Genomic DNA, 16,426 nt, shown 5'->3' on the forward strand with positions numbered 1-16,426 from the left:
TGGCTAACAAAATGCGCGAGCTTTCGAGATACACTGACCGCTCTTCTTCTGGCGGTGTTACAATGGTATGCTCGGCTAACATGGTATAGATACCTCTACATCAAGTAGATGTAGAGGACCAAAACGTTGGTGTGTGTGTGCCACTTACCTCCAATACAATCCTATATTTTTTAACCGTTTGTGTGCTGCTTCTTCTTTGCTGGAAGGTCTTGTTGCAGAGTCTGCCCGGTGAGGATACATTTGCTATTTCTGCTCTATGGGACAAGCACCAATACTTTCCTGGATTCACGTGAGGGCCATCTGCTTTGACTGTGTGTGTATATATATTTACAAAAATAATTTTCAAAAAAATCCACCTCCATAGATTGCCTCTTTATTGGGGGTAATAATGAGCAGAGCTGTGACAGCACCCCTACCTCTTCCTGACCCGTGTGCTGCATTGGTATCCTCCAGATTTTTCTTTGTTCTACTGCTGATGCCCGAGCAAGGGATGCTGGTCTGTATTGGGATTCCCCTACTGCCCTGCTTATTCTTCATCTGCAGTGTGCTTTGTCCCTGGGTTGCTTTATCCTGACCCCTGCTTATCCTCAGTATTATCTCACCATTGAGGACATATCTTGAGTGCTACCAGTGCACTATTTGGACTCCCTCCCTTGGCTGTTCAATCCATAGGTGCAGCACCAAGCTGGCATCAGTTTATTCATCTCATTTGCAGCACTTTGCAGGGTCATTTGTACACATATCTGAGTGGCTTTGTTTACATTATTTATGATCTTTCTCCTAGCCAGTTAGGTATTCATGCTGTGTTTTATTATGCTTATTATTATATCCATTAACCGTGCCTTTCATGTTTATGTTACTTCATGCACTATTCTGAGTATATTTCTCATCATTGCTGCTTGACTAGCAGGCATTTGAGGTATTACTATCTTTCATGTGGTCTGATTTGTTTAATACCTTTTTTAGATCGGCCGATCTTAGTTTCATTACTGGGGGAAATATTTTTTCCCCTGGTTTTGTTATGCCATATTTGAACCTTTATGTATTGGTTTTCAACAGACCTTCATGTGATTTGGTGCATAATCCATGTGACTTGGTGCTAGATTTATAACCGCATTCACGCACAGCAATTTATTATGTGGTAGTTGTTTGGGTCTGTCTTGTGTATTTTTTTATTTCTCATTGCTAATAATGTACATTTTTTCATTTTTCATTAGATATTGTTTGAGTGCACCTTTTTGACCCTTCTTTTTTCTTTTCATGTTTCATATATATATATATATATATATATATATATATATATATATACAGAATCAAAAACGAATAGAAAATAACGTTCTGTGGCTAACAAAATGCTTTTATATGTGCGAGCTTTCGAGATACACTGGCCTCTCTTCTTCTGGCGGTGTTACAATGGTATGCTCGGCTAACATGGTATAGATACCGCTACATCATATAGATGTAGAGGACCGAAACGTTGGTGTGTGTGTGCCACTTACCTCCAATACAATCCTATATTTTTTAACCGTTTGTGTGCTGCTTCTTCTTTGCTGGAAGGTCTTGTTGCAGAGTCTGCCCGGTGAGGATACATTTGCTATTTCTGCTCTATGGGACAAGCACCAATACTTTCCTGGATTCACGTGAGTGCCATCTGCTTTGACTGTGTGTGTGTGTGTGTATATATATATATATATTTACAAAAATAATTTGCAAAAAAATCCACCTCCATAGATTGCCCTTTATTGGGGGTAATAATGTTTGCTACGTCTGTAAATAAAAGATAATATTATTCTTTACATCACAGCGATTGTTCAGGATCATTTGAGGGAGTTGCTGTTAACAACCACTAATGAATATGTTGCTGTTTACAAATTAGGTATGTTATGAATCAAAATCTCTTGTCTGCAAAACTGGGCCAAAAATAGAGCAAAAGATGCACCATACAGTATATACCAAAGAAAAACGTCCATTGTACCCCATGGTACCTTTTTCCTTGATCATTGTGGTGCAGTTTATCAATCTGCAAAGTGGGTGGTACACTGCTGTAAACATCAGAGTATGTACTTATACTTAACAAAAAGATATGCGTCATTGTAGTGGAAATTGTAGTGGGAAAAAAAAGTGCAAACCTAACTTAAAAATAATTGATACAAAGCCCGGAATGAGACACTTTAATTTGCTCACAATATAAACAGACTTTTTAGGATTTACCGAATGTCATGCTCAATTAGATGTATGTTTTTGACACAGTTTCAACTTTTTAGTGCATACCATTTACATCTGTGCATCATAGGCATCCGACTAGTTTGTGCCAATAAATCTGACTAAAAAACATTTTTTGACACTTAAGGCGCACAATAGGAAGAACGTTTCATTGTACACAGGCGCATACACGTTATATATTTGTTTCTTTGCCGAACATTACATTTATGGTAATTAGTACATAGACTTATTCAAGAAAAGAAAATCCCACAATTCCAGCACTCCATCCGTTGTAGTGTGGGCACTGTGGTAAATAAATCTTTAATTATTTCTGATTTATTAAACATTTAAAGGCATTTTCTAGTTTAATTGCACTATGGTTTTTTGGAGCCCAAAAAAAGATTGCACCTAGATTATTTTCCCAACATCACAGATATTGGTGTCTCTCAATCACCGCATAGTGATTCATGGCTCTTTAAGATGATATTACCAATCAATAATAAATAATCACTGGGTAAAATGTAACAATTATAGAAAATAATATGTTTCAGATAAATGGAAAAACATCTGTTTTGTAAGAGGTAGAAATCTAAATAAAGACTTGTGACACTAACTTTAGCTAATCAATTAGGAGGTAATTTATCAAAATCTTTTGCTGCAAAACTGGGGCAAAAAACTGCATCAAATTTGCATGTACTGTATGAAGGAAAAACGTTGTAATTGAAATCAATATGATTTTTAATGAGACTCTGGATTGGTAAAATTTTCCCCCTAGATTTTGCAGGCTGGATACTTTCACAAATGACTCCCTTAGATTCTTACAAACACTTTTTAGCATAACAACTGAAATCATGCTGAATGTATTATTAGCCTGACTTCCAATTGTAATATAACCTTTCCCTAATTCTTCTAAGTGAATGTTTTCACAAGCATTAAATATGCAGTACTTCAACAGATTTTGGTACTTTAAGATAGCTTGTGAATTATTGTTTTTAATTAAACAATACCATACATCTCTAACCAACCCCTCTGGATCAGCTACTTAGAAATTAAGTTTTCTATAGTCGTGTGAGTACAGTATGTCACCCGTTTGGCCCTTTAGATTACTCTTAAGCCTATATCACTGGGAGGTAGAAGTCAACTTTACAGTATAAATTACTAGCCTATCCCTTTCAGTTCAGTTCCTAAATTGTTAAGTTCCCAATTCTAAGTTACAAGTTTCAAGGTTCCAGTTCAATTATGGTTTCAGTAGATTTTATTTTCCTAAACTCAGGGTTATTTTATTGTTTCTGATTGTTTTGCTACTATTTATTGATGGAACATCTGAAGCTATGAGAGTATCACGGAGAGTCGCGTGAAAGTAAAACATTAGTGAGGTGCCTGGTATTATAGGAATTCAAGCAAGAGCAAACACTTAAATACATCTGTGAGCAATGTAACCGACCATGATGGTTATCATCCAGCTACAGGAGCCAAATCAATGACTACCTATAGTTCACCCAGCTTAGTTTTCAGTGCAAAACTGTGGAGAACTATCAAGGTGCGGCCTACAGTAGATGCTTATTTTAAGCAACTTTTCTTGGGACAAATTCGACCTGTATTTTCTTGAAGATAAGTTTGTTTCCTGGCAAAGTGAACAATTACAACAACAACTAAAACAATGAAACTAATATTATAATCTACTACCTGTATCTTATTTATGTTGGTTTGTTTAAAAGACACCAGTTATTGTTAAAGGTTCCTGGCACCTAATGAGTTTATTACACATACATTGACCGACCCTTGGCCAAAATCTCAGCTGAGGGTAAAACCCCTGAGCCTGTATGTAATATCAAAGAGAGAATCTAGATACAGTATTCCTTGGAGTGTATCCCTATGGCCGGATAGGGGCTACACATCTAACATGTCCATAACTGATCTTTGGATGTTTTCTGTGGTTTATTTCTTGTATGTTTTGGAAGATTCATAGGGACACCGAGGAGATTATCGTGCTGTTGTCTTGCAAAGACTCTGCTTTTCTTTGTGGAGGTTTGTAAATACAAATTGCAATGAAAAGGAAAACAATAGTGAGGATTTTGCAAACTGCACCTAAATGTGACAAAAGTAGAGTATATAATTAGTTTCTGCACATTATGGCTGTATTTTCTCCACTTGCCCACAATATTCCAGTAAATTTATATAATAAAAAAAAACAATATTCCTAAATTAGAAAGCTAAACATATCTGGTTCTAAATCAGTTAGTGGATGATAAAGGTTGCTTACCGAGACTATAATCTTAAAAGAATTTCAACTGACCCTGTGAAAATGCTTTACATAGCTGCAGATTATTAGTTGACATTTAAATGTAACATTAATGTATTCATAACCATAAGGAGTTATGCCTATACTGTACATTTCACATGTAATACAAATTGGTCATTATTTGTATATCTCTGCTGATCTGGGTAATATTATAGTTCTTGGAAAAACTTGTGTAATCTTAGTTTAATGAAAAAGGATATCAATGGTCAATATTCATTACATTAATTAATTAATTAACATGTTTCAATACTAAAAAGTAAAATGAATGATTTTCTTTCTGGAGTAAGTAAGTTACTAATCAATAAGTATTACATATTTGTATGGGGCTTTGTTATACTCTGATATGGCTACTTAATGTTCAAGCGCTAAATCAGTGGTTTTCAATCCTCTCCTCAGGGACCCCCAGTCACACAGCTTTTCTGCCGCAAAATTAGCTCAGAGAAACCTCATTTAAAATTCCACTTGTGTGCACCTATGTCCTAACAGCACTTTCTATTTTTTGACGCACAGAAATGGACTGCACAGGGTGTGCAGATGTCAATGGCTTGTACTAAAAAATAATGTTTCTCTGCACCAAAAAAGGAGGAAGTGCATCAAAATGTTCTGCCCAGTTCAATTTTGCATAAACGCTAAACATTCACAAGTAGCAAAACGTACTGTTTTCAGCACTGGGACAAGCTGCGGGCCTGCGACCATGACTGCCCCAGTGCCGGAGGATTATTCCTACAGGGTGTGTGAGCCGAAAGCATGGACCCCCCAGCGGCGCTATCTCTGGAGCCGCAACTTTAAGGTTTTTCAGCCGCAACTCCTGGGACAGTAAGTATTGCTACATCTGCACTGTTAATAGTGTTAGCACAGAATTAAGTTACTATATATCAACCCGAAAATGTATTTGATATAGCACAGATGTTTCATTAAGAAAATGTATTCTTTTTGAATATGCCTATTATTAATAATATAGCACTAATTTAAATTTCCAAATACTAGTTATAAATAAAAATACACACAATTCTGTTTTAAATTGTATCAATCAGGTATTAACATGAGTTGATGCATCAAAAATCATTTTAAAAAACAAATTATGCGTCATATATATGAAGTCTTCATACATACAGTATGACTTTTTTTAAGGTTTGAAGTACATACAGTGTGTGCCTAGGTTTTAGGGATAAGCAATGCATTTTCACACAGGTAAATGTACCTAAATTGCAATGAATAGAATAGTTGGTGGTTTCCTCAGAAACCTGGTTTGGCTCAGAGAGGTTTAAAAACCACTGTACTAAATGAAGTGAAACATTTTTTTTTTATCTACTAATCATGAGTGTTTAGCATGTAAATGTTAAAAGCTAAAAGCATTTATAGAGCACTTAATTGAAGAAAGAAGTTGAAGAAAATGCACAAAAGTGACTAAAAGTAATCTTTTTACATTAACTGGACTTTAGGGCAACAGACGTTAACATTTCCATTATGACTCTTAAATACAGTTGTTACTTACTGATAGCAGCCAGACTGTAGGCCGTTTTTGAATTATTGTAGGTCCAGCATGCTCCTTTTATTCCACACTCATTCACGTTCCATAAAATACAAGTACTGTCTATTATTACACCAAATAGAATTGGTCCAGGAATAGAACCTATGAAAACAGAACTCATTTATAAGTCATTCCTGTTCATTTAATGAACTGTAAAACTATGCAATAAAGTTCAACACATACATTTTTGCCATAAATACTATCAGAAAGCACTCAAGATCCACAATCCCTTTTTTAAGTCTCTAAAACGTCACATACAGGTCAAATTCTAATTTCACTTCAAGTTTAACTCTCCATAGATGGCGAGAAAATAAAATGAGGGTCACTCATTAAACTACAATAATGTTATTTGGGGCACTATTGCATGAAAGTTCCTGGTGACCTCCATGCCTGCTGCAATGGAGCTACGGTGGGTCTATGCTTCTGAATGGGACCAGCCACCGTATTAATCACTTAGTGCCGCAAGACCGCGTGTGACCACAGCAACGAAGACGATTAGGCTTGTACATATACATACACAGTGTTCGACAAACCTATACATTTGCTCGCCCCGGGCGAGTGGATTTAACCTCCGGGCGAGTAAATATTGGCCCAAGCAGCACACGTTTGGTACTAGGTGGCGAGTAGATTTTTTTGTGTGGCGAGTAGATTTTTTGGTGATTTGTCAACCACTGTACATACACATATACATATATACATACAGGCATACCACGCATTAACGTACGCAATGGGACTGGAGCATGTATGTAAAGTGAAAATGTACTTAAAGTGAAGCACTACTTTTTCCCACTTATCGATGCATGTACTGAACTGCAATCGATATATACGTGCATAACTGATGTAAATAACGCATTTGTAACAGGCTCTATAGTCTCCCTGCTTGCGCACAGCTTCGGTACAGGTAGGAAGCCGGTATTGCTGTTCAGTACGTGATGACAGGCGCATGCGCGAGCTGCCGTTTGCCTATTGGGCGATATGTACTTACTCGCGAGTGTACTTAAAGTGAGTGTACTTAAAGCGGGGTATGCCTGTATACATCTGTATATGATCGCTGCTTTCAAAGGAAATATATTTTTGTATTTTGATTAAATACATTTATAAATACAGTTAGTATGTTAGTATAATTTATAAACAAACATTAAGAGGCTTAAGCAGAGAGGAACTTATTTAATGTGAAAACGGCAGGATAATAGCCACAGAATTGGAGTAAGTTATGGGCGTATGCAGAAAGCTGCGTAACCTCATTTTTCAGATGGTATCAAAATTGCCAAGTTTTTCTGGCGACATGGAACTCGCTATGTTATAGGGCAGAATGGCGCGTTCCAGCGCATCGATGCTACTTGCATAACTCCCTATTTTAACATGGCGAATTTACCACTTTCGCCACGTGTTTGGCAATTTTTAAAGTAAAGAAACCTGCTGTGGCGGATTTTGTGAATCTCGCCATGTTCTCTGCGGGACAAGCTTCTTTGGTGCGTATTTTCGCCAAAAGATGGCGCTATTTCCCTTCTCTATCCTCTCTGCATAAGCCCCTAAGTCTCTTTTTTACTTTTACTTTCTCAATCAAAATACTATCTCTAATTATCAGCAGTCATTATTTGCTATGATACTAAATGGGGGGAAAAAAAGCAAAAAAATACAGTCAGATATCTCTTTTCGTTTGTTTTTTTATTTCTTTGAGCTAGTGAGTGAAGTCAAGGCGTCAACTAGACTTTGTGGCCACTTTGGGTGTGTGCTTGTATTTTTTTATCTGTTTTTTTGGTTTGTGTATTCTCTCCGCAGACAACCGTTTCGGGTGGGTTTTCTGGCTATGCATCTTAACCCTGGCTGTGCTCAAAGCTGTGACCATGCAGCAAGCTTAAGCCTATAGGGAACCATGTTAAAAATGGTTTTGAAGCAAAAGGTGACACTGTGTGTCCATTTGCATGTCATTTCCCAGAATCCCTTGCTGCAGTGGAAGTGCTGTGTGCTGGGTGATAATGGTGAAAGGCGGGGTTGCAGACCTGTCTAAGGCCCGGGCCATAGAGGGGTGATGCGATCCGAGCCGCGCTGACGTTGAGGCTCGCCTGCTGAAATCTGGGCGATTTCATGCCCATACAGGCGAGCCAGCGGGCGCGATTGGAGCCGGGGGGAGGTGGTTGGAGGCGGGGCAGTGACGCCGCTGGGCCAATCGCCCGCGCCGCACTGACGTCGACGTCACGGCGCTGACGTCACAGCGCCGTGACGTCGACACTGCTGTGCTGTGATTGGAGGTTTTCAGCCGACAGCGCGCTGAAAAACAGCTTGGCGCTCGGCTGAAACCTCCATCTCGTTAGCACGCCTGCGGACGCTCGCGTGAGCCCCCTCTCAAGGCATCCTCATTGAGGATGCAGGGGCTCAGCGTGGAGCGTCCGCACGCCTCAGCACGGCCTGTCCTTCTATGGACTCGGCCTAAGACATGCAAATGAGCATACAGTAATATTTCCATTTGCTATATGCTTTGCTGTGGAGGGTTTTTGTCACTTTTTTTACCCACCATAACTTAACTAAGTATATATATATATATATATATATATATATATATATATATATATATCAAACAACAGGGGGTGCCCAGTGCTACATCCAAATGACAAAACATACATGGTGATAATTACAAGAAATAATGCTTCAGTACTAATAATAAAGCTAATACTAATAATAATAAAATAGGGTTTTTTTAGTTAGATATTTTGGCCAAAGCATCATAAGCTTGAACACCAAATCGTCAAGGTAAACCATAATAAGTGCAAGTCCTACACTACACTGCATTCTGTTCCCTGTACCTCTGTATGAGTGGGAAGAACCATAATAGATTCCTTACCTGCAGCAAGATGAGAAGATCCACCATTAAAAAGGGGGAGGTGACATGAGCTCTGGGGGAGGTGCCACAACCTCCATACAACTGATTCCAGTCAGAAAATAATTAGCACACACAAACCCAGCAAGCTCAAATGCCCACACCCACCTAATCTTGACTTTATATATATATATAATATATATATATAGACCATACGATACTGGTTGAAGCACAACATCAAGGGACAGCACACAGGTAAGTTGATCACAAATTCTTTGTATTGAAAAAAAGACACAAAAAACGACGTTTCGGTCGCCCAGTGGGACCTTTCTCAAGGTTGTGCACGTTTTTTGTGTCTCTTTTTCAGTACAAAGAATTTGTGATCAATGTACCTGTGTGCTGTCCCTTGATGTCGTGCTTCAACCGGTATCGTATGGTCTATTATTATGTTATGGGATAAGCACCAAACTTCGTTTACTTTCAAGTGGAGTGCGTTTGTTTTTTGGATTTTATATATATATATATATATATATATATATATATATATATATATATATATATATATATATATATATATACAGTGTTCGACAAACCTATACATTTGCTCGCCCCGGGCGAGTGGATTTAACCCCCGGGCGAGTAAATATTGGCCCAAGCAGCACACGTTTGGTACTAGGTGGCGAGTAGATTTTTTTGTGTGGCGAGTAGATTTTTTGGTGATTTGTCAACCACTGTATATATATATATATATATATATATATATATATATATATTTATATATATATATATATATATATATATATATATATCTGTTCTTTGATTCAATCTCCTAAGGTAAACTGATCCATTTCAGAAAAAAACTAAACATCTAAACATATCCAATCAGTGGATCGTTAAAATACATTGATTACACTCTACCTGGCATACTAATTTCTACCTGAAAGCTCCAGTTAAATATTAATAAGTTGCTAGTTATCTTACTGTTTTCAGTGTGCAAGGACGGGAATAAATTAGTGATCTGAAGCTACATTGGGGAGGAATGCAAAGACAATGAGACCAAGCAACACACACTATTTTCTGCCCCACCATTAGCAGCAATGCTTTGTGACAATAACAGCCCACTTACCCCTTTTCAGTCAGCATTCAGGGTGCTAGGCTTCCTCCTTGCACACACACACACACATGCAGAGTGTGCTGTGAAATCGAAATCGGTCAATCAGAGAGGCTCTGTCAGGCAGCGAGCATGCTGAGAGATGTAGTCTTTGGATGTCAAATGCCATAGGGGAAAGGGCAGGCAACAAGAGCCCTATTTAAACAAATTCCTCAACACACACACACCTACGCTCCCCCCCCCCCCCCACCTGAAGCTGATGAAGTAGGGAGAGAGCTGCAGATGCCGGGTAAGTCCTCGCGGAACCCCTGATTGCGACTGCCATTTTGTTTAAAAATAAATCAATACATTTTTATCGCAATCCGGGTTATAACGCGGTTTCATTCTGTGGCCCCCGAGCACCGTGTTATAATGGGGTTCAGCTGTAATATTAAACGTAATTCTTTTCAAGTAGCAATAATGTGAGTTGAAGTTGTATTCAGTATTTAGGTGGTTACATTGCAATATTTACCATTTATATATTACACTATTTGGTAATTAGTTAACATTTGGCAATACACCTTGGGTTTAACCGTACCACACCTGTCCCACTCCCACCCTATTTTTATCACACTACACACATATTTATCACTTATATTTCATTTGGTGGACTTTTTTAGTTTTACAATTAATAAATGCTATGTTTTAATAGTCCCGGAGTGCATCCATAAATGAGATTCTAGTTAGAGAGAGGGTGATAACACTCCTTTCCTTCTAATTTTGGTAATATACCTTATTCTGCTCATCAGGTGCACCCAATGCCTCTCTAGGCATTTGAGAGCGCAATTCACATTTACATCTACATATCACAAAATATTTGTTAGTGAGCAGTTTATCTTTTTTTTGTGTTTTTTCGAAGTTATATTCAGTATTTAAATTTTTGTTTGCCTACAGTGCTTGATCGTTGTGACAGGCAAAAGAAGGCCTTTCTGGACAACTTTGTTGCTAGTTCCTCAACCGTCAGTGGAAACTAGGATTATTTATAGGCTTGTGTGATACCACACAATAGTGTGAGAATTAAATTGTGTAGGGAGAGGGGAAAGGAAAGGGTGGGGAGATAGGAAGGCTCTTGCAACAGTCAAAATGTTTGTTGGAGAGCTGCTCAGGAGCAAATATGCATAAGGAGAAAGAACTTGCAAAGGCATAACAAGAGCTCCTTTATAGAGCACTCAGATCCAGTTGGAATGATATATATTATTTGGAATAATTGGAATACATAGTTAAGACTTAATTTTTATTGGAATTAAATGTAGAAAAGGTGCTAACAAGAAAAGACACAAACTCAACACACAAGTAAAAATTGCCAGACTTCACAGTCATCTGAGACCCTCTTGGTTCTAATGATGCCACGGGATAGTGAGGTTACATCCTGGTAGTAGGTATCGTTTTATTGTGAGTACACTAAGAAAGAAAAAAACAGGACTGGTTTTCAGCCCTATGTGTACTTTAAAGGACCTATCGGTTCCTATCTATATAGTTGGTGTCTTTTACAATACTCTGCAGCCTATAACCTGTACTTTTAAATAACTAGGTACCCCCTGGTGGAAATGAAATATACTATGTTATCAGGGGAAGTTCTATTAAAGATTACTTGAAATGTCTGCTACAATTTATCCTGCATATAACTGTCAGTACACACAATCAGACCATCATTGACTTCCCTGAACCAAATGGGACTCAGGCTTCAGACACTTACCAATCACCATAGCCACGATCGGCTACATAAAAAGCAGCCAGAGGTGAGGCGGAGCCACCCTAGAAAAAGCGTAATTTATACGTGAAACGTACGTTGGTGCGCGTCGTTATCTAAGGCGGCATCCATGGTCGGCGAGACTGTGCGGAGGAGTGCGTGTGTGGCGCGATCACAATGCCTTTAGGCAATGACTGCGGCCATTGAATCAGTTCAATTAGATTCTGAGGCGCGACGGCCAAGTCATGTGAGCGTTTCCGGCGGTCACTGCAAAGGCTCCATGAAGCTCAACCAAGCGTTATAATAGAAAAAAATTTATTGGTACAAAATGGTGAACATAGAAAAACCTCTAACGCGTTTCATCCCGCGAAGGGACTTTATCATTTGATAAAGTCCCTTCGCGGGACGAAACGCGTTAGGTTTTTCTATGTTCACCATTTTGTACCAATAAAGTTTTTTCTATTATAACGCTTGGTTGAGCTTCATGGAGCCTTTGCAGTGACCGCCGGGATCTCTCCTCTGCTTCAATTACCTACCGGATCGGCAGGAGCACGCAGCCGCGCTACAGCAGGGTGGACAGACCAATACCAGCTTCTTTGGGGAACTCACGGATTCCAGCCAGCTGAGATGGGTAATACGTCGTGTGACACGGGGTCTGGCAAGGGTAGCAGTTTCTGTTCTTTCTTGACTTAATCGCGGCATGTATCTCTCTCTATGTGTAGCCCTGTACTTCTATACAGTTACTGCCTTTTTTGCCGCCACCCCGGTTAGTCCTTTACACGTGCGTTTCTGTTATATTGTGATTTATCTAATTCATTTACTGCTGATAGTGGCGGTCACCTCCGTTTTTTGTACACAGGAACTTTATGACTGCTCACCTTATATAGCAAGTTTTGGTAGCATCAGGACCTTTTTGGGGTCATACCCCCTTCTTTACCATCATGTGAGCGGTTCACCCAATCAGGGCGAACCAGCTGTGACGTCACGGCCACACACCCCGACACACCTCCCCGTCGCATCTACCTAGACCACAAATCACTGCAGCTAAATATCGGGTGATGTCACACAACGGTCGCGAGTACGCACTGACAATGGACACGGCCTAAGTGACGTCCGCACTGAGTGAGAGTCTTAACTATATAATCATTCCTACTGGATCTGAGTGCTCTATACAGGAGAATTAAATTGGCCAGACATTACCATTTGTAACTAATGTTTGAGAATACTAGGACAATTTGATGACAAAATCCACAAATTGATGGCGTTTCAAATTTTGTTTTGCCTATTTTTCATTCTGTTTCATGAATCTCTGATTTCTTAGGTTTAATCTCTCATTCCACAATGCGGTATACAATATAGCATTTTCCTAGTTAACTTGTAATCATAGAATATGAATTTCTTCCCACAGGACAGGTCAATTACTTATATTATATGAAATTAAATGGCAATTGTTTTTAGCCACAGTTAAAAGTCCACACACGTGCAGTACAAAAAATAGTTGCAGTACAGAGTGCTAAGTGGTTATCCATTAACCTGCATGTGCCGATCGGGACACTTCTTTTTGTTATATTCTTTATAACCTTAATTGAACCAGAATGCCCCAGGAGCTGAACTGCTGGCTGCAGGAAAGCCACAGTGGATGAGATATTTAATTTACTGTGGCATCTGTGGTTTTCTTTGACAAAACTATTAATATTTCGGTATCCGGGAGCCTAGAAGTTTGGGGTGCTATGGTTTCTTTAAGTAATGTCAAATAAATATTTTATTTTGGGAGGAATTGCTGTTTGCATATGTGTCCTATTTGTTTTATTTAAGAGGAAACATATCATTATTGCAGGCATAAAAAAAACCCACAACAAATGTAAGGCAATCTCTCCAGACTACATGATAAAATAGTGGATGCATTTGTATGTTTCCTTGCAACATATAAAAAACGTATCCGGATAAAGCACCAAATAAATGCTCTACGCAGTAAATGTGGCGCTAATAGTATATTTTAATACTAGGTAAAGTATTTAAATACATTTCTGGGTATGAGCTGCATGACATGCAACCTGAAACTGCTCACCCGGTCCCTGGTTCTCTGAGACATACTGGAGTCATCAAAGGAACAAGAGAAGCTTGGTACATTTTGTAGAGAAAAATGTAGAAAAGAATGTTGTTCGACAATTTTTAAAATATTAATGAAGTAATAAACCCCTCAGAATAGGGCATTACTGGCCAATAATGCCCTGGCTGGAAGAGTTCAACTCGGGCCTTCAAGTCTTCCAGCCAGGGCATTATTGGCCAGTAATGCCCTGTTCTGAGGGGATTATTACTATTACAGGCTAAATGTAGGCTTACCATATTTCCTTGTAAGACGCCATTGATTGTAAGTGCCAAATCGATGGTGCGTCTTACAATAAAATAAAATTACTTCTCACTTACCATGTTTCAGGAGACGTCCCATGTCAGCGGTGGACGAAGCAGGTGGTGGCGGCAGTACAGGTCCCACGTCTGCAGAGGATTGAAGTTAAGACAACAGGCGGGTGGCGGCGGCAGGAGAAAACCATCATAGCATGAGACCTGATGAGGAGAGCGGCATAGAACGGCTGGGGAGGAGCGCACTGTAACACTGGAAGTCAGACACGGTCAACTTTCGAGTGCGCTCATCCCCAGCCGTTCTCCTATGTTGCTCTTCTCATGCTCAGGTCCCATGCTCTGACGGTCTTCTTCTTCCGTCGCCGCCCACCCGCTGTCTTAACTTCAATCCTCTGCAGACGTGGGACCTGTTCTGCCGCCGCACGCTTCATCCTCCGCTGCCATGGGACCTCTCCTGAAACATGGTAAGTGAGAAGGAGGAGGTTAGTGCCCCCTAGCAGACACTTTAAAAAAAACCACATTTTTTAAAACATCGATTCTAAGACGCACTCTGATTTCAGACATGTGAAAATCGGAAAAAAGGTGCATCTTAGAATCGAGGAAATACGGTATTTTAATCTAATTTTTTACATTTTTTCATAAAAAAGATACTTTTGTAGTCATATTGATTTTTATCAGCATGATTGTCTACATTTTGCTTTTACTGCAAGTTTATTAAAAGGAAATTGTACAAACACACAGCCCCCCTCTATACACACACAAACACACTCTGCAAACCCCGTCTATATACATAAACACACTCTGCAGTCCCCTCTACACACTCTGTGGCCCCCCACTACTCTACACTGACAAAACACACTGCAGCCCTCCTCCACCCTCTACAGTCACAAAACACACACTGAAGACTCATACATCACACATAGCACCCCCTCTACACTCACAAAATACACACAGCAGCACCCTCTACACCCACTGTAAACCCACAAAACTGCAGACACAAACACAATCTGCAGCCCTCCCCACCTACTACACCCACTGATGCCCCCTCTACACCCACAAAACACACTGCAGACACACATACACACACCAACAAAACAGACTGCTGCCCCCTCTACATCCACAAAACACACACCAGCAGCCCCCCTGTAAACACAAACAATGCAGACACACACACACACACACAAAACACTCTGTACCCCTCCTCCACCCACAAAATACACATACTGAAGACACACAAAGACTGCAGCCCCTCCTCTAAACCCACAGCAGACACACATCAACAAAACACTCTGCTGCCTCCCTCTACATCCACAAAACACGCAGCAGACAGACACACAAACCTTTCCCTTCATCAGTGCCTTGCTGGTGCCTCCTGTCCAATCACCTTCCCTGGCTGAGAGCTGATCTCACTCTTTGTGGATGAGAACTGAAAGCTGATTGGCTGAAAAACTTGTCAGGGTGCCAAGATTCTGGGCTATTACTGAGTGAATAATGCCCAGAATTTAATCCAATCAGAGAGCAGGGATTTCAATAATGCCTGGAATTTTACAGCGTTAGCCTATAATACACTGTAATATACAGATATTAAATGTAGGCCTTCAAAATGTCCATTAAACATACTCAAGGGGAAGACTTGATATAAGTTTTGCACACCTTACTCACAACAGAGGCTCCTCTGCTCCATTTGCGTAAAGATGCTGGGTCCTGTTTATCCACAGATACTGCAAAATGCTACAAAATCATGGGAATTTAAGAGAAAATACAATCCAGACTATATAGTGTTTTAGAATAAAAACTTATTTATTACGGTCAATGTTTTGATGTAGTTATGACACCGAAACATTGAACTTAATAAATACCGTGTTTTTTTTTATTCTAAGCCCCCCTCTACCCCGGGCGATCGCCAACTGGGCGGTGCAACAGCAGAAGTGCCGCCAGCTGCATCTCCCATTCCTCCCCACGTGCGACTATCAGCTGTCCGGCGGGGCGGTAAAAAAGTGTGTGTGTGTCTCTGTGTCTCCCTCCCCCTTTCCTCCATTCTCTCTTTCCCTCAATTCTCTCCTCCCCTTCCCTCTCCCCCCCTTCTCTCCTTCCCTCCCTCCCTCTCTTCCATACATTCTCTCCCTCCCTCCTTCCCTCCATTCTCTCCTTCCTCCCATCCATTCTCTCTCCGCTCATCCGATACTGTCTCTCTCCCCCCATTCTGTGTCTGTTTCTCTCTCCCCCCATTCTGTGTCTGCCTCTCTCTAGTGTAGATAAACGTATGGTATTGTCTGCTAGTTAAAAAAAAAAATCTGCACATTTAATATAGTGGTTTTTTTCCCCAAAATTGTTTTATTAAATCAAGGGTGCATCTTAGAATCGATAGCATC

At 39.8% G+C, this 16,426-nt stretch overlaps 1 protein-coding gene across 1 annotated transcript in view; it reads right to left on the bottom strand.

Moving 5' to 3' along the window:
- Positions 1–2,156: 2,156 nt before the first annotated feature.
- The window catches only part of SLCO4C1 (solute carrier organic anion transporter family member 4C1), a 67,724-nt gene continuing 53,454 nt past the window's right edge, over positions 2,157–16,426 (bottom strand). Inside the window, exons 12-13 of the mRNA XM_075593549.1 lie at positions 6,000–6,137; positions 2,157–4,290 (exon numbers count right to left, since the gene is read on the bottom strand). Of these exons, the coding sequence (XP_075449664.1) occupies positions 4,166–4,290; positions 6,000–6,137 (263 nt within the window). The 3' untranslated portion in view covers positions 2,157–4,165. The remainder of the gene's footprint in view (positions 4,291–5,999; positions 6,138–16,426) is intronic.

This window comes from Ascaphus truei, chromosome 1, assembly GCF_040206685.1.
Source record: "Ascaphus truei isolate aAscTru1 chromosome 1, aAscTru1.hap1, whole genome shotgun sequence".
In the NCBI taxonomy this organism is placed as follows: domain Eukaryota; kingdom Metazoa; phylum Chordata; class Amphibia; order Anura; family Ascaphidae; genus Ascaphus; species Ascaphus truei.